At 44.9% G+C, this 18068-nt stretch overlaps 1 protein-coding gene across 1 annotated transcript; it reads right to left on the minus strand.

Moving 5' to 3' along the window:
• Window positions 1-3570: 3570 nt before the first annotated feature.
• Window positions 3571-14803, minus strand: LOC143296282 (uncharacterized). Its single transcript, XM_076608128.1, has 4 exons — window positions 14550-14803; window positions 7841-8076; window positions 6719-6826; window positions 3571-6125 (listed from the first exon to the last, which is right to left on the minus strand). The coding sequence occupies exons 2-4, from the start codon at window positions 8048-8050 to the stop codon at window positions 5016-5018; spliced, it is 1428 nt and encodes a 475-aa protein (XP_076464243.1). The 5' UTR covers window positions 8051-8076; window positions 14550-14803; the 3' UTR covers window positions 3571-5015.
• Window positions 14804-18068: the final 3265 nt, after the last annotated feature.

Here is an 18068-nt window from a genome sequence, read left to right on the forward strand (position 1 = left end):
GATGATACCTGGTGTGTGTAATTGCGCCTTTCTCATTGTCGTTCTAAGAAATAGTGAATTTGCAATTAAAGTGAGTTCATCTCAGTCTATGGACACAAAGATAACATTGGTTTAAAGAGTCACCACATACTACTCCAGACTGATCACACCTTTTGACGAACTACCTTCCTCTAACTGGGCTGCGGACATTGTGATTGCTAACGTGTTTTGTTCACAGGCATATCATTGTCAATATAGTTACATGTCAGCTCTCTGGTTGCCGAGTCGATCCCACATTCATGTGACAGAGTTGTCAGATCATTTCGTGATGTACCTCCTCACGAAGTTCGGTTCAATGGTAGATGACAATCGGGGTGGTCTCCCCGGAAGTGTGACGTCACTGAACAGCGTCACCATTTTTTTTTTCCTGTCTGTAAGTTTGTTTCACCAGCAGAGTCGATTTTGCTACAGTTATGCCATGGACTTTTGCCGCAATGGGCTCTTTTGCACGCGCTAAGTGATGCTGTGTACTGGACCTCGGTTTATCGTCTGATCAGAAAAACGTGAACCCACGTCACGACTCGGGTTTAATGAAGGAAGGAACAGTTAAGTGAAGGAGGAGGGGGTGGGGTGGGGTGAAAACCCGACCGTTTGGTTCGAACCCGTCAGCACTCGTTTTCTAGTCGGAAGCATTACCGCTGGCTCACCGCTTCTCATACAGATGAAGTATGAACAGACAAACATCTTTTTTTTCTCTTTTATTCACGCGATCTCTGACGCACGCACACACGCGCTTTCCTCTTCAAAGTCAATAGTGTTCAGTGGAACATGATTTAATGGTACAGATAGTCAGTATAGACTGTTCTTGCAAAAATAGATGAGACATGAAAAACAGTAATTATCAATTTGTGTCTTCTACAAAAAGGCCTCTTTTTCTTTCTTTTTTTTAAACAGTTAATCAGAAAACAATTCGTATACTATTTGCACGAGCATATTTCAAGAACAGCATCCCAATAAATTCTTGCATGAATAAAGAACATTTCCAAGCAAGTTACATTTCACAGTTCATGAACTGTTTCACACGTTTTAAGGCCCGAACCAGTAACAAAATTTAGTGTTTAACTATCACTGAATTTTGTGTTGAAAGTAATCTCCCAAGGCATTCAAACACAATATCACCAATAATAATATCAAGAGGTTTTTGAAACAACCAAAACGAAAATAGAAGTCGAAGGTTCATTTCTTGAGACATTTCTGATGCAGTTAGTAGATGATACAAAAGTATGCATCAGGAAAAAGAATAACTTTTAGGTATATCAATAGCAAAAGTCATGAATTGCAATATCATGCAGTAAAGTAAAAAACAACTACAAAAAAATCCAAAAGAACAACGATGTATAATTTAAATGTAAATAGGCCTTGTGGTTCATCAGTTCAGTAAAGAAACCGAGAATGCCAATAAACACAAGTACATAGCATTGAAAGTGAAGAATATAAAATGAATCTTGATTTTTTTTCAATACATATAACTGTACACTGTTCATATAAACGGAAAGACGCAAAGGCTAAAAAGAAACAAGAAAAGAAAACAGAAGTGTCAGAGAGAGAGAGAGAGAGAGAGAGAGGGAGGGTGGGATTAAGAGATTAAGAGGAGTGAGAGAGAGAGAGAGAAAGAGAGAGAGGGGGAGGGTGGGATTAAGAGGAGTGTGGTGGTCCTCATGCAGTTAGTTACAAATAAAAGAAATGAAGGCAGAAGACGAGGAAGAGGAAGGGAGGAAGAGGAATGAAGAGGAGTAGGAATGTAAGGACGACGAAGAAGCTACGTGACATTCAGAAAAAGCAGTTAAAATAACACAACTGGGATATTCTCGTATCACATAGGTTGACACATTTCACAGCCGGACGACTATCTGTAGTTGAAGGACATCAACAACACGGGTCAGTACCCAGTCAAATGGGTCAAACTGAAACAACACTTCTGTGTGTGTGTGTGTGTGTGTGTGTGTGTGTGTGTGTGAGAGAGAGAGAGGGGGGGGGGGGCGGTGGGGGGGGGGGGGGAACGAGCTGATAAACACTTCTGAACGACACACCGTACAGTTTTGCTCATGTTAGTCGTACGAGTTATCTCACGGAAGTGTGTACATTCATATCAAAGTCAGAACAAGGGTGACTTTATCAGATATACATTTCAGAAAATTAATCACAGTGCATCCTGTATCAACGATAACATATTTTAGGACTCGACTGGGTTTACCTGTCAAGGACCAGAGTCTGTTACGTGGTTTGGTCTTAACAGAGGAAAACAACCTTAACTACCTTATGCATTTGGGGCCTTAACATGTACCCGCTGTATCTGTTGGGTTGTTTGGTCTTAGCAGAGCAAAACAACCTTAACCAGCTTATGCAGTTTGAGGCCTTAACCTATGTTCCGTCTTTAATCATCGAACCCACAACGTGAACAATGTTGTTGTTTTTTCTGTGTGTGCCTTAAACTATTAGTAATTACTTATTAGCCGTGTCCTTGTTTTGTTTCAACTGTTACGCAATACTGGCGGATAATTTGGTGTCAGGGCATTTCACTGTTTTTGCCATTTGTATGTATATCCCGAAGATAGTGACAATTTTGCCCTGGAAAAAGTAGGTTAACTTGTGAAGAAAATAAGATATCCGGATACTTTGTCGATAGGTACTGAAAGCACGGTAATTCGGAAGACTGGCTTCTACATGTTCCGGCTGTCGTTCAGTTCTCGACTTAGCAGTATATTTTTTTCTCATATTGTTACTATTCTCATTCTGTCAGTGTTCTGGCGGAGAGAACACTGATGTGAAACCAACCGTGCCATGTATGTACAGCTCACTCTTCGTTGTCGTCAAGATGCAGATAATGAAGATTGTCAACATGGCGGATTTCAAACCGCGAGGAACTCTCATTGTCACGTCTGTACCATGTTTCACGAGCAGTATGGATGGCAACGTGTCTGCAAGCTGACATAGAATCGCTTCATATCATATATATATATATATATATATATATATTAGTCTTAAACAGCAAAGCCTTGAAGGCCGACCAGAATATCGCTAGTCTTAATTTCCTTTACACCTTAGGTAGCTATCCATACCTTTCCTCAGCGAGACTGAGTTTTATCGATACTACACTGTGTATAGTTGTCCTTGACTAACACGGTTACGTTTGATCAGCCTTCACTGATTGTATCATCTGTGTTCTTGTCCTTAGTTAACCGTTCATCAACCTTAACCTAATCAACAGTCATGTGGAACAACTTAACCAAGATATCGTTTAGCAGTCAGGACACCTGAAACATAGTCGTGATTTAGTGTGTGTATCGGCGTTGATTTGAATAAATTGCAATTTTCCACTGCGGATTCCTTTAAACTTTTTCATGTTCGTCAAACTTACTGTTTGACAGTAGTTGAAATGAACACGCTTTGTATGCATACGCACGCGTTTGTGTTAATATGTGTGTACGTGTGTTGTGTGTTAATATATATATATATATATGTGTGTGTGTGTGTGTGTGTGTGTGTGTTGGGGAGGGGGGGGGGCTGGTAACGTGTTGTGTGTGTGTGTAAAGCCCTGATAAATCGAGATTCATGACACGTTTCGATTTTTTTTTCATTTGATGACGGTTGTTGTGATCTAAAAATCAAGCATTTGTTTGCGAAAGATGTGTTGTGGTTTCTGTTTATACACCAGACTACCTTAGTGTAAAGCATCTCGCTTCGCTGTTTACTTATTTTCCTCATGATTTGTTGACAAGGGGTAGGGTAGGGGGTCAAGAAAAATCAAATGAGCATAGTTGTCAGTCGGCTGTATGCTAGCTTGCGCGCGAACACACACACACACACACTCTCTCTCTTCACCCCACCCCTCACCCTCAAGCTGTACATTATACATGTATTTAGTATAACAATATTTGTATGCGTTTGTGTGTCTCTTAGAACAACGGCAGATATGTAAGTCGGCCATAGTGCTATTATCTTCACCGTTGGAAAATAAAGATTCATTCATTCTCTCTCTCTCTTTCTTCCCCCCTCTCTCTGTGTCTCTATCTCTCTCGCGCCCGCACGCACACGCACAGGCAGAGCATGGTAGTTCCAATTTGCCCAGTGTTGACTGGTGCCGCAAATGGACAAAAAAAATGTATTCATAATCTCATGTGCGTTTTGTCTGCAGTCGAACATGTTATATTGTGTTTGGGCTAAGATTTAGGAATCTGATAGTGGGTTTTTTTGTTGGTTTGTTTTGTTTTGTTGTTTTTTGTCTGTTTGTCTACATTCGATTCAATACATAGCAGCTAAAGATATTGTCTGCTAGTGTTAACTGAGACAGAATCGGGAGGTAGAGGGATGGAGGGTTGAGGAGAGTGGAAGAATAAACGTAATGTCATCGGTGAAGGTCACTTTTGACGAATCATCATTCACAAAACATCTGAGGTTAAAACAGCTGTCAGCTTCACAACGGTCCTTTCTTTTTCATTGGCCATATTCCAGTTCTGTTTTTTTTTCTTGTTCTTAGCTGGCACTAAAATGTCCAACACAGAACTGTTCAGTGGCAGAATATGTCTGTTCAATGGCAAGATGTAAGACATTAACAGCAGCATATGAACATACAGTGCACCACGGATAAGAATGAGACACGTTTGGAAAGAAAGTCTTGTGACTTTGTGAGAATGGAATGGGGAGTGGGGGAGAGACTGGACTGCTGAACATCACATAAATATCACTCACTTGCCGAAAGCTAACAGAGTAACATGTGGTCAGTCCGATAAGTGTTGGCTGTTAGACATCGCAGTCCGTGTGCGTCCTTTGTCCACAAGTGTTCTGTCAGGCACTTTTGCTTCTTCATTCACGCTTCATAATCTGGTTGAAAAATGGAGTTGGTCTCTGTTGCGAGGACTGAGAAAAATGTCAGACTTCTCATCTTGGAATTGCAATGACCGTCAAGCACTTTTAAAGCAGATGCCTTCAGCGTGCAGGACTGGCGACACGTTGAACACAGTGGAATGCAGCCGAGCTCAGAGGGTGTGGAGGAAGTGATCCGGCAGGGCAGTCATGCCAGCCGCCTGGTCATTGAACACCTCGTCCAGCCCGGACCGCTGGTGGAACAGCAGGTCGCTCTGGTTGATTTGGGACAGCAGCTCCGACAAGTCATGGGGGGCGATCTCATCCGTGACGTAGAACTCCCCCAACGGATCCCTCGGCGGATTTTCCGGTCTCATGACGACCTCGTTGTTGACTGGCTCCGACCCGCCGCTGACGTCTGACGACACGGAGGAGATACTGCGACGGCCGTCGGCACTGAGCGGAGTGGCTGCTTGTGAGTGGAAGAGGCAGGACCCCACACCGCCAGACAGGCCGGCAAGGTCCTCCAGCAGGGGGAAAGAACCGTTTGGATCCGGGGGTGGATGCTGCTGGTGCGGAGGTCCACCCATGTGGGCAGGACTGAAAGCTGCCACGGAGCCCCTGAAATCAGCCTGAAGCTGCTCGTGGTTCTGGGCGGGAAGCTGCATGTTGAGGGCGCTCTCCTCCATGGTCGGGACAGTGTAGTGGTGGCTGGGGTCGGTCAGGTGAGGATGTTCCTTCTCCTGGAGTTGGTAGTTCATGCTGCCGTTGGACGGGGCGACGGGGAAACTGACAGGACTTGTACAGGACGCGGCCTGCATATTCTTGGGACTTGAACAGGCTGCGATTGTCTGGATGGGGCTGTAAGGGGGATTTCTGGCCTGTGTGGGGGTGGCATAAAACGAGGATGACAGATTGTTTTGCTGCAGTCTAGCTGAGTTGTGTTGCTCCGGCAAAACTTGGGAACATGTGTCCTGCATGTTCTCGTTCACTGGTGACTCGTACTGACAGGACCCCAAAGACAGGCACCGGGAGACCGAGGAAGGGTGGGTGGGAGGGGGACCAGGGGGAGTCCTGTACCCTGCCTCAGCGCCGGGGGACTCTTCTCCGGGCTCCAGCTTCACGTTGGCCCTCTGCACGTGCAGTGGGCCTTTCGGCACGTGCGTGCACGTGCAGGCGTTGCGGTGCGCTTTGAGCACCGAGTTGAGGCGCGTCATCTCTTGACGCAGATGGGTCACTTCTTGTTGCAGCTGCTGGTTGCGGGTGATGATCCACTCGTAGTTCTGCACAAACATCACCCACATCAGTTTTGTACTGCGCAGGGCATAGAAAATAATTAGCTTATTGTTATTCGAGAACACGGAATCTTCTTCGCGACTTCAGCCTACTAAGTAAGCAAGGCGCGAGTACACGCGCACGCACGCATATGCACACATAAACGATCATGTGCGCGCCACAATGAAATGCGGGTATGTCTAGTTTACTAAGCATGAATGAATTTTACTGGCAGAGTATGACTTTTTCCTACGTATCAAACATTGGTAAACTGACATAGAGTTTTTGGTAACTATCGATCATGATTGTTGGAAACGATGTATGAATTACAGAAACTGAAAACCAGTTATTATTGTGTTAAGGGAACAACGAAAACCAACTGGTCTGAAACGGGCTAAAAGGAAGCGTATTGGAGGAATATCCGTGTGGCTGTATTGCCGGACTCACCTGCAGAGTGAGAAACTGAGAGAGGGAGAGAGAGAGAGGGAGAGAGAGAGGGAATAGAAGTTCTGTTTAGGGAGTAATAAAACCGGCTAGTCTGAAACGGGCTAAATGGAAGCATGTTGAACTAATATCCGTGTGTCTGTATTGCCTCACTCACTTGCAGAACTGACATCTGGTTCATCCTCTTCTTTCTCCGGCAGCGCTGAGCGGCCCGCCTGTTCTGCTCTCTCCTCCGTTCTTTTCTTTCCACGTCAGCCATGTTCATCTGTGTCGGCAAAACAGTGACATGGTTACTTTAACAGGAAATCTATCACAACTTGTGTGTGTGTGTGTGTGTGTGTGTGTGTGTGTGTGTGTGTGTGTGTGTGTGTCACACAGTGTGCGTGTGTGTGTCACACAGTGTGTGTGTGTGTGTGTGTGTGTGTGTGTGTGTGTGTGTGTGTGTGTGTAAGTAACTAAGTAAGTAAGTGCTTTTCCCTGATTGTGGTAGGGTCGGTCCTTGTTAGCTTTGTCTCATGAACCGTAAACAAGGTACTGGGTTGGTTTTTTTTTCTCTCTTTATGCTTGCTCGCCCATGCACGACTGACTTGTGTTAAAACATATAATTATGTGACTGGTTCAGCGAAGGGAAACAGGCGTAGGCGGAAAAAAATAGTTGCAAGACGAACTGATCGGCGGTGGGGGTGGGGCAGCTAACACAAAGGATAACAGAACATTAAGGGTGCGATGGTGGAGGAGGGGGGGGGGGGAGAGGGGAGAGAGAGAGAGAGATTAAATATGAAATATTCTCATACTTTGTCAAGAAAGACCCACGCATAATAGCATGGATGTGCGTGAGAAGAGACGCACGTGAGTATTTTCTTCTCACAGTTGATCACGTGTGCATTGACAGACTGAATGTGCTTTGTGTGTGTGTGACGAAAAGAAAAGCAAGCTAACTCTTCAATCACTGAGTAATATGTAACTGCGTGCGCGGGCTCGAAAGCGCAACAAACACGCACGCAGAAATGTCTGTACCCACAAGAATTAAACGGGCAGACAAACATAAATTTCTAGAAAAATAAGAAAAAAAAAAGGAAGAAAATGATATCTAAGCAATGAATAGATAGAAGTTATTGATATACATATTTATATATGTATGTTCAACTATTGTTTTTTTAGTAATAAATGACTAATGAATTCGTAAGACAAACGATACATACACAAAAGAGACACTCACATAAACCTCTCTCTCTCCCTCCCTCTCTCTCTCTCTCTCTCTCTCTGCGTGGCACACTACCTCGTGAATCAGAGGCTGAGGGCAGCTGTCGATCTGAACCTTTCCCTGCCCCCGGGTGTGGCGTTTAGATAAGATGGACAGCCGCAGCTCCTCCTTCAGCAGTTGTTGAAGGCTGCTCTCATCCAAGGCGATGCGCCTGCGCGAATGTGCCGGAAATGACGTGGGATTCAAACTGTCGTGATGGGGACGGACAGCGTCACCGTTTTGCATCTTTTTTTTTATTGATCCTGAGCCGGCTGCAGAAAGAAAGAAATCAGATGGTCAGGGTATGGAAATGTCTTCCAGCGTGTGATACCATTCACACACACACACACACACACACACACACACGTGACACACACACACAAACGTGTGTGTGTGTGTGTGTGTGTGTGTGTGTGTGTGTAAGCGAGGGAGAGAGAGAGGGGGGGAGTGGGGGGTCAGACATGATAGGCCAAACCATTATCGCAACCTTTGTACACTTGTTTAGAGCGTGCAATTAATGTCTGTCCGTCATACTAGTATACTAGATTGAGAGATCTGTTGGGGAAGAGGGGGAGTGGGGGTGTCGAAGGAAGGAAAGACGGTGAAGGCATCTGAAAAGGATAGGGGAGAACACAAATCTCATGACGTGCCAGCCGATTCTGAAACATTCCCACACCGTAGTTTTTAAAGCCTTGTTAGTTAAAGCTACGATTGGTTTTTCCCCCCGAGACTTGAAACTCAATATGCTCTCTCTGCCTGTCCGATTCCCGCCCCTCCCTCTCTCTCCCTCTCTTCACACCCCCGCTCCCTCCTTCCGCTTTTCGGTGACTTGAAAACAGTTTTGCAATAGTATTCTTTCCTTCTGCAGGCGCACTGTTCAGTATGTCTCTGCTCTTAGTATTTTGACGACGAACCCCAGCGCATGTGTCGTTTATCATCGGTATGTTCTGAGAGAGAGAGAGAGATTGGGGGGTTGGGGGGGGGGGATTCTTATAGTTACTCCTGGAGTTGGTTTGCAAGGACGGAGTGGGAAAGGAACCTTAGGTCAGTGCTCGCTGAATGATCTGAACCTCTCCACCCCCGCCCTCTTCTTTGTGTGTCTGTCTTTCACACATACTTAATGTGTGTACGTGCACATTCGCAACATACAGATTTCCAAGCTCGTGACGATTTGCGACCGGTGGTAACAGGTCACCTCGATATAGGATCCGACCTTCAATACACATAGACACTTGTTTTTATTTTTTTAAACACCATTATCATAGACTATTCTGTTATTATTGCTCTCCATCTCCTTTTGTCTTCTTCCTCTTTCTGTCCTCCTCTCCCCGCCCCCTTCCCCTCGTACCTCTTCTAAAAATGTACAGTGTCTCAGTCTGTCTTCTCTCACACGCCACACACGCGCACATGAATACATGCGCGCGCACACACACACATACACGCACTAGCAGACACAACTACAACACATGCCCTTGCTTAGAATCGACCAGTGTGTATTTAACACTAAGCAAAATGGCTGACATGTCCACTGGCAGTTCAACTGAAAAAATGACGGGCGCAACAGTCGAGTGGTTAGAGCGTTGGACTTTCAATCTGGGGGTCACAGGATCGAATCTCGGTAACGGCGCCTGGTGGGTAAAGGGTGGAGATTTTTCCGATCTCCCAGGTCAACATATGTGCAGACCTGGTAGTGCCTGAACCCCCTTCGTGTGTATACGCAAGCATAAGATCAAATACGCACGTTAAAGATCCTGTAATCCATGTCAGCGTTTTGTGGATTATGGAAACAAGAACATACCCAGCATGCACACCACCGAAAACGGAGTATGGCTGCCTACTTGGCGAGGTAAAAACGGTCATACACGTAAAAGCCCATTGCACCTGACGAACAAAGAAGAAGAACTGAAAATTAATTCTAGCTGCGGAAATACAAAGATTGTTCTGGTTTCAAGTGATAAATAGATTGGTGGGAAACGAGGTGGAAAAACACCATTCCATTTGTATTTTTATGAACTGAAAAAACAACAAAACAAAACCAAAAAACGGAAAGGACAAAGACAAAGATATGTGGGCAGGTAGACAGGCGAGAACAGACACGTTGGTTTGTGTTGCGCTTGCTCTCTCTCTCTCTCTCTCTCTCGCACACACACACACACACACACACACACACACACACACACACACACACACACACACACTTCCAAACCGATGCCTCACGAAAAGATAACCTGAAACCAACATTCACCGCTTAACATACCACACAGACCGACGGCACAAAATCACATAGTGTTCCAAACATTTCTTCACGACATACCACAAAAATAAGACCGTTTCTACACTCGTAATTATGAATCATTCATAACTGTAAACACACGGTGCTGATAATGACTACTCCCGAGTCGAGTTTGAAGGCAATTGTCCTCTCAGTCGGAGGACAGGCGGACATTTGAGTAATACTTAAGTGTCAGTCTTCACGCACTTGGCAATTACGAGGGTCGGGGTTCAGAAAACTCCAGTAAAGCATACAGGATGAAGTGGAATGGCACCCGCCCTATGATCTTACTTTGACCGTGCACGGACGCCAACATGGACATAAACTGGCGCGGTCGCACTGTCGTCAGTTTACTTCTAAAAAAAAGACCATGTTGATCAAATACAAAGTCAGTCACTAGATTTTTTTTCAAGAAGACCTGCTGTGGCCGCGCAGACAGCTTAGAAGCTTTTAACACATGCATAAAACATAAAGGTAAAGGTTAAAAAGAATGAACAAAAATATCAAAGAGGAGAGAGGGTAGGTGTGATGGGGGGAGGGGGCTGAGAGAGAGAGAGAGAGAGAGAGAGGGGGGGGGGGGATCGCTTCCAGTTAACTCAGTAGTTTACACTTTGTCATGCTGTTAATCAGATATGCCTCACGATAAATCTCTGTGTACACCGAACACTGAGAGTCAGTTGTCAGCGGAACGCTTTCATTCAGCAGTCATCTTGACGATGTTAATCGTATCAGCTGACTTTCTCTCCAGTGTGTTATCTGTGAGAGTTAAACTTCTATCGTACAGTTTAACTTGTAGCGTATACATTTGAGGTTTTTTGTTTGTTTGTTTGTTTTTTGTGGTGGTGGTTGGGGGCGGGGGGGGGTAGTGAGAGACGAGGTGCCGTGTGTAGATAAAGTGAGAAAGGCGAGAAAGAAGGAACGAGTAGGTGGGTGCGAGGTGGGAGATCAGAGATACATGGACGAATCAGAAAGTCTGAAGAAGTAACAGAGAGGGATGAATGAAAAGAGAATGAGAAGGGGGGGGGGGGGGACGGGGAGGGGGTAAAGAAGCTATGACAAAACCTACCAAACTATGTATTTTTTTCACAAATAACTACTACAGCCTTGTGTGCAGAGCTGCACTCGTAACATCGATAGCGTTGTCGTGGTGGCAGATATCTGATCATCACTCAGACTGCAACCATGTGCTAGAAGAAACTAGCACTGAGCCAGGTCGCGAAATATAAGTTTCCTTGTCCTAATGAAGTCTTCCATAACCAGTTTTAATCATGGGAATGAAAAGATAGAAAATAACACTGGTAATGAAATAACGGAACATAATATGCCAGTGTAAAGTCACTTGCTAGGATTTTTATATGACCCAGATGCGTTCAAACTGCATTCAGAATTAAAAGTGAACCTTGCACAAAATACTGAAACGCGTCAATTAACTCTGTAAAAAAAAAAAAATTACATAATTCAGAATAAGATGGAAATTAAATCTCGAGCTAAACGCAGAGAGAGAGAGAGAGAGAGAGAGAGAGAGAGAGAGAGAGAGAGATGGCTGATGACGGATTCGAGTCAGTGTTACAGTCGCAATGTGTGCTTCGTTTTCATGTCTCTTTAGCTGTGCTCTGGGATGGTACCGTCGGTTCCGTCTTGCCACTTAAAGATTTTCCACGAAAGAATTTCCTCGCATGTGACCATAGATAAGTGCGCAGTTCATGGTGTCGGGATGCTAAAAGGGGAAAGGCTACCGTAGTGGAGTGGGGCAGAACACCACAGTTGATGAGGAAAGGCTGCCACAATGGATTCCTTGTATGTCTTGAGGCACCCACACTCCCTCTCCATCCGCGCACCTATGTGGTATCACCCACACACGAGTAGCTAGGTTTGTCACCAGAACGCTACGAAGTTGTCCCTGTCTCTCTCCCCATCTCATCTCCTGTCTCTCCCCCCAGCCCCCTCTCAGAATAGATGCGGACTGAAATGTCATAAATTCGGCTGACGTATTTCTTCATTAATTAGTGGCGATTTGTCCATTTTACATACGAATTTTCTAAACCAGACCAAGCTGCCTTTTCGAAAGTTAATCAAAAAGATGAAAACGTCCATCCAGGTTTTCCCTTGGCGTGTTTTTGAAACAATTCCGTAACAGATTTACAGCTGAAGGTGGTTTGGCCATCACTGGACACTTGAGTTGGTGTCGTCCCGATTCACCTGTAAGTAATCTGGTGATCCCGATTCGTCTGTCCTCACTTTCTTCATTGGTTACCTGCTCTCTTGCGTTGACAGTCTGGTCTGTGTTTCCGTAAGATTTTTCCCCATGTTTCCGTCAGTTTGAAACAGCAATATGTATCCGCCTATCTTGATTTGGACACTGACAAAGCTTGATCCTAAACTGAATTGGATGATATTCGCTCGGAAGGTACTGCCGTGAAAACTCTCATATTCGCCGTCTCAACACTCGTAGAAAATTACAAGTGACCGTAAAAGCTGAGAATGGAATCTGTGTGTGTGTGTGTGTGTGTGTGTGTGTGTGTGTGTGTGTGTGTGTGTGTCTGTGAGGAGAGAGACACAGAGAGAAAGGGGGTTGTGGGGGTGGGGGGCTCTGTAGGCGGAACGGCACAGTCAAACCCTCAAGAGGCTACAACAGAGACTCAAGTTCATTAAAACATCGAGGCTAAACCGCCATACAGCGAAGTCCGATAGTGATGCTGATTCATATTATCCAAAGTTCTCTTGTAAATCCGACGCCTGACACATACCAAAAGACACAATTTTAACTTACATTCGTAATTCTTAAAATTAATGCCCGTTCACCCGCAAGTATTTCAGTGGTTTCAGTGTACTATTAGACATGCCCGTTCACCCGCAAGTATTTCAATGTACGATTGTGCACCGTGAAAACTTCATCAGTGGTCACACACACACACAACACACACACACACACACACGGAATTAAAACATCTGTTCATTCAGTCGAGACCACTTTCAAAACTTTCAAAAATGAGAAACCACAGAGACACGAACACTCCCTTGCTCTCTCTCTCTCTCTCTCTCTCTCTCTCTCTCAGATATTCCCATCCCCACCAGGTAAGTGAACGCAGCCACATCTGGGCTGTGAACTGAACACAAGACAAAACCCACACAGTATCCAGCTCCTGTTTATAGCCCTGATACCCGGAAATTTTCAGAAACACAGATCGTATTCAACTCATGATGTTTACAGCCTGTATATCCCGAAACTTTGAAAAGCACATGGACACAAAAACAGTAATAATAAACAATTATCTATCCATTAACGACGTCTCTTAAACAACTTATAAAACACAGAAAATATTTTTAACAGTCATAGGCGTTCAACCCAGATGATTTATCACCACACACACACACACACGCACTGGCACACACACACACACACACACACACACACTGGCTGGCACAGAGATAGACAGATACACAAAAAGACTGACACACACAGACAGATCAATGACACAAACGCGCGCGCCTTTCCATGTATGCGTATAACCCCCGTCGGCAGAGAGGAGAGAGGCCGGAGGTGGTGTGCGAAGAAATGAAGGAAAACAGCAAATGAACAAAAGAACATTTGACTGAGCGCGCTAACATCACACACTCCGAATGCAAGCTTCACTTTGCGAATGTTTCCACCACAGAACACCAGAAACAGACACACCCGGACAGACACCAGACAAATGCCCTAAATACACGAGACCACAGACTGACGCAGCTGTCGAGGATCTACATGTAACGCATTTCCCCCTCCACCTTCCCACAGCAGCCTCTTTCCACACTCTCGCTCTCCAAGTCAGCATCCTCCCCTCCCCAGTCCCGTTCCGAGCCACCGTAGCGGTCACTGACTGGAGTTGCCATAATTATTTTTTTTCATGCTGTTGCCAAGCACTGCACGTGGTAGTTCCTGGCTCATGCAGTCGGACGGTGAGTGACCTCTCCGTCTGTGACCTAGTTCGGACAGTTAATTGAAAAAAGTTCTATACATGATGGTTATTTTTTTTTATCAATATATTTAATCTTTTTAAGATGGGGTTGGGGGGCGTGTTGGGAGGGGAAGGGGAAGGAAATGTTCGAACAAACACACCCAAGACCTCTCTTGCAAAGACAGTAATTTCTGACGACACTAATGCAAAGTGCGCAAAGTCTGCAGTTAGATTTTCAGCTAGAAATAGTACAAACTTCTTCCATTATCCGGATAGTGATTCATTGAAGCGTGCCCGTTTATTTAGCACATGAACTTCATGCACCATCGATCACATACAACAAGCCTAGATTATATTGCCGATAGCTATTCACATATGACGAATGCAGTTTTGCAGGCGGCATAAAATATAAACATGAATAAAATACAAAACATAACGTGATCAATACAAATGTTACACCCAAACTGTGTAAAAAAAAAAGGGCATTAAATTATTTGCAGAGAACACAAAGCGTTTAAATGAAAAGGACACTCACCGGTCGAACTTCGGTAACCCAGTTTCACAACCTCTTTTTTTTTTTCTACTGATGGCAAGAGGTTAGATATACTTGTCAGAAAAAAGTCAACACCACATGATCCGGCTCCAAAAACCTTTTTTGAAACATTGCCAGATCGAGAATTTAACAGATCACTCGGCCAACTCTCCACACTTTTCAGTTGCTGCTATCTGTTCAGCGTTCTGACAAACTGGCGTGTTGATTGTGATAAGATCCTCGCCACAAAAATTACCGCTGCCAAAACACTTTTTCCCTATCTCACCACCACCAAGTAGCAATGGAAAAACCACTCTGTTCTGTGTCAAAAAAGAACGGAGGAGAGAGAGGTGGTAGTGGGGGGGGGGGGGGGGGGGGGGAAATGAGCAAGTGTCAGACGAGGGCAAAGGTCTGTCGTGACGTCTGCCAGGCACAGCGACACAGTCGGGAGGGGACAAAAAAACAACAACTCCACGGCTCTGAGCAGTGGTTGTAAACAAAGATCAGCTGGGGAGTGCGAGTGCTGTTCCAAGTCTGGTTTGTCTGTCTCTCTCACTCGACTCTCGTCTGGAGTCAGTCGTCTCGCCCGTCGTTCCCAGCCGTTTTGACAGATCGCCGTCTGCGTTCAGTGAATCTCGGGGCGCGTGCCGCTCGCGTGAAATAGCGCCATCCAGCCAACCTGGCCCTGCCAATCAATGTCAAGTTTCCCGGCCCCCTATTTTCGTTCCGACCAATCGGATTCAGGAACTGGTTTGTCTGCCTGCTGAAGAGTGATTTGTCTGCCTGAAGAGTGATAACTGAATCCATTTCCCGTGTTGGAGTTCATTCGAATCGCTTGTTTCAGTCGGGTTTGAGTTGGAAACTTCTCCAGTCTTATTCCGGGGTAGTTGGGAGAAGGGCAATTTTGGGCGGGTGGGGTGGGTGTGTGGGGGTTATATTTGTGATACTACCCTTAGTGTTGCCCCGACCAGCTCCTCAGTGATTCACAGACTCATGATTCACTGTGACCATAACTGGGGTGTGACTTGACGTAGCCCCAGGCTGTCTCCTGAAGTGGTATCAGTTTGTGGGGAGGTTCAAATTGCAGGTGAAAAACAGAAGACACACCCCACAGCGGCCTGTCTCCAAGTCATGCGCCACCGTTCACCATGGGTTGTTTTATCAGTTGCGTTCAACTTAGTCAACTCACTCAGTACGGACAGTCCTCTCTACTCCTCTACACAGACCCCTCGGATGTCCAGTGGGTGTCTGAATGACCCAACCTTTAGCTTCCGTCGTCAGAATTGTGGTATTCTTTGTCAACATTCACCTCTTCAGTATAAGAGCTTTCCGCTTGCAATATTTTGATGGTGGTAATTGGGGTGAAACGCTGTTAACGTCGTCTCTTTCGCCGTTCGTATGGAGAGAGTTAAACTGAAAATTTAGACAGAATCACGTTGAGTCCCTCCCATTCCCAAAAGTTTCCGTATCTTTTTCACTGTCAATATGTGTGCGCATTTTTGTTGTGCGTGTATGCGTGTAACTTCGCGCACATTAACAAAACTGAACACAAGACGGAGAATAGAATGGTTTAGTTCTTCTCATTGCTGAGTCTGTCTCTCTGTGTCTGTGTCTGTCTCTTTCACACACACACACACACACACACTCCCCATACTTTAAATTTCAATTATTTATCGGGTTCGATGTAGCAAAGTTCCTGGAACGAAGTATAATACACACCTATCGCTATTTTATGAAAGTTGGAAAAAAAAAGTGTTTGAGACATAATGCGATGGCATGTAAATAATTTGCACAGGAATTGATGGTTTTAAGTGGTATGTCAACGGCATGATATGTGGATAGTTTATATATAAAAAAAACACACAGCCTTTCGCGTTTTATCTTCGTTTCCTCAAACTGCCGGAGAAAGATTTATCACTTTCTGTACCTTCAGCTCGGTGTGTGTGGTATGTGTGTGTGGTGGTGGTGGAGGTGGTTGTGTGTGTGTGTGTGTGTGTGTGTGTGTGTGTGTGTGTGTGTGTGAGAGAGAGAGAGAGAGATTTTTCCTTCCGAACTACGTCTTGTGAACGTGACAAATATTGTGACTGATAACGCTACGATTTTATGTGAGAAACGACCCGAAAGATAGTCCTTCAAGTTAAAGCACACAAATAAACAAACAAAACCTTTGCCACTGTTTATTCCATTAGCTACAGAAGTCGTGTCATCCATAATGAAAAGTGTAGGCCTACTTTCGCTGTGTCTTACTTGACCTACTCTGTGATAACAGGTAGTGCGTCGTCCAGTCAGAAACTATATGTTCACTGATAGATAGATCAAGTTGGGTCAACGTGATTGTTTATCGGAACCAACACAACGTGTATATATATATATATATATATATATATATATATATATATATATATATATATATATATATATATATATATACACTATTCCTACAGTTAATCTTTGTATTACAAGTATCTGCGTACAGTATGGAGACGACCAGGGTGACTTTGGCTTAAGTCCAATAAATTGTAAACATGTGAATGCCTTCAGTAAAACCTGTACTTAACACATATTGGTTATCATTAATTTATCTTGTCTGAGTACACGGAAGTTTTGGACGAGCGCGCGTGTGTGCTTGTGCGCGCGTGCATACGTGCGTGTGTGTGTGTGTGTGTGTGTGTGTGTGTGTGTGAAAAGTATAGAGTCAAAAGCTAGCTGTATGTCTTTTTCTTCTTCTTAGTCGATGGAGGGGTAGTAGGGGAAGGGGCAGACAGGTAGGGGCAGAGTGTGTATATGTGCGCGCGCTAATGCCCATGCATAGCCGCATGTTTTCTGTAGAAGCAGCACAGAAGTTGGAGAAGAAACGAGACCAAACTGACCCACTTCCGTAGAACGGAGCCGCTGATAAGTGAAGGTGATGCATCAGCAACGGTGTTGTTTCTTCACTATATCCCCTGGCATAATCTCTAAACTTAGCTCGACAGCAGGTAACGAAAAGCCCCAACGACTGGAAATAAACGGGGTGATTCATTTCTTTCAGTGTAAAGATAGGACTCGCTGTGATGACAAACGTCCTGAGAATTCCGGGACGGGATGGAGGTGGTGGTGGTTAGGCTGTGTGAGTGGGGTGATGATGGTGGTTGTGGTTGATTCAGTCTTGTGGTGTAGTGGTGGAACAGGTGAGGTTGTATCAGTGTGTCGTCATGGAGGGATATGGGGAGGGTGGTGTGTGCACGCACGCACTTGTGTGCTCGCATGGTTATGTTGATGGTATGTATGAGATGAAAGGTATAAAACACACACAGTGATAACATCGACACATCTCTCTCCCCCCCCCCTTCCACTCCAGAGAGAGAGAGAGAGAGAGAGAGAGAGAGAGAAACAGACAGACAGACTCAGCAATGCTCGCGACGACGGAAGAGGACTAAACCATCTCCGTCTTGTGTACAGTTTTGTTGATGTGCGCGAAGTTACATGCACGCACAACATAATATGCGCACACACATTGACGGTGATTGAGATACGGAAACA

Source organism: Babylonia areolata, chromosome 21 (genome assembly GCF_041734735.1).
Source record: "Babylonia areolata isolate BAREFJ2019XMU chromosome 21, ASM4173473v1, whole genome shotgun sequence".
Taxonomy (NCBI): Eukaryota; Metazoa; Mollusca; class Gastropoda; order Neogastropoda; family Buccinidae; genus Babylonia; species Babylonia areolata.

Coding starts and splice junctions, on each gene's coding strand:
- LOC143296282 (XM_076608128.1), bottom strand. CDS start 8,050: ATGCAAAACGGTGACGCTGTCCGTCCCCATCACGACAGTTTGAATCCC. Junction 6,827..7,840: donor CTCAGCCTCTGATTCACGAG/GTAGTGTGCCAC, acceptor TTGCCGACACAG/ATGAACATGGCTGACGTGGA. Junction 6,126..6,718: donor ACCAGATGTCAGTTCTGCAA/GTGAGTGAGGCA, acceptor ATGTTTGTGCAG/AACTACGAGTGGATCATCAC.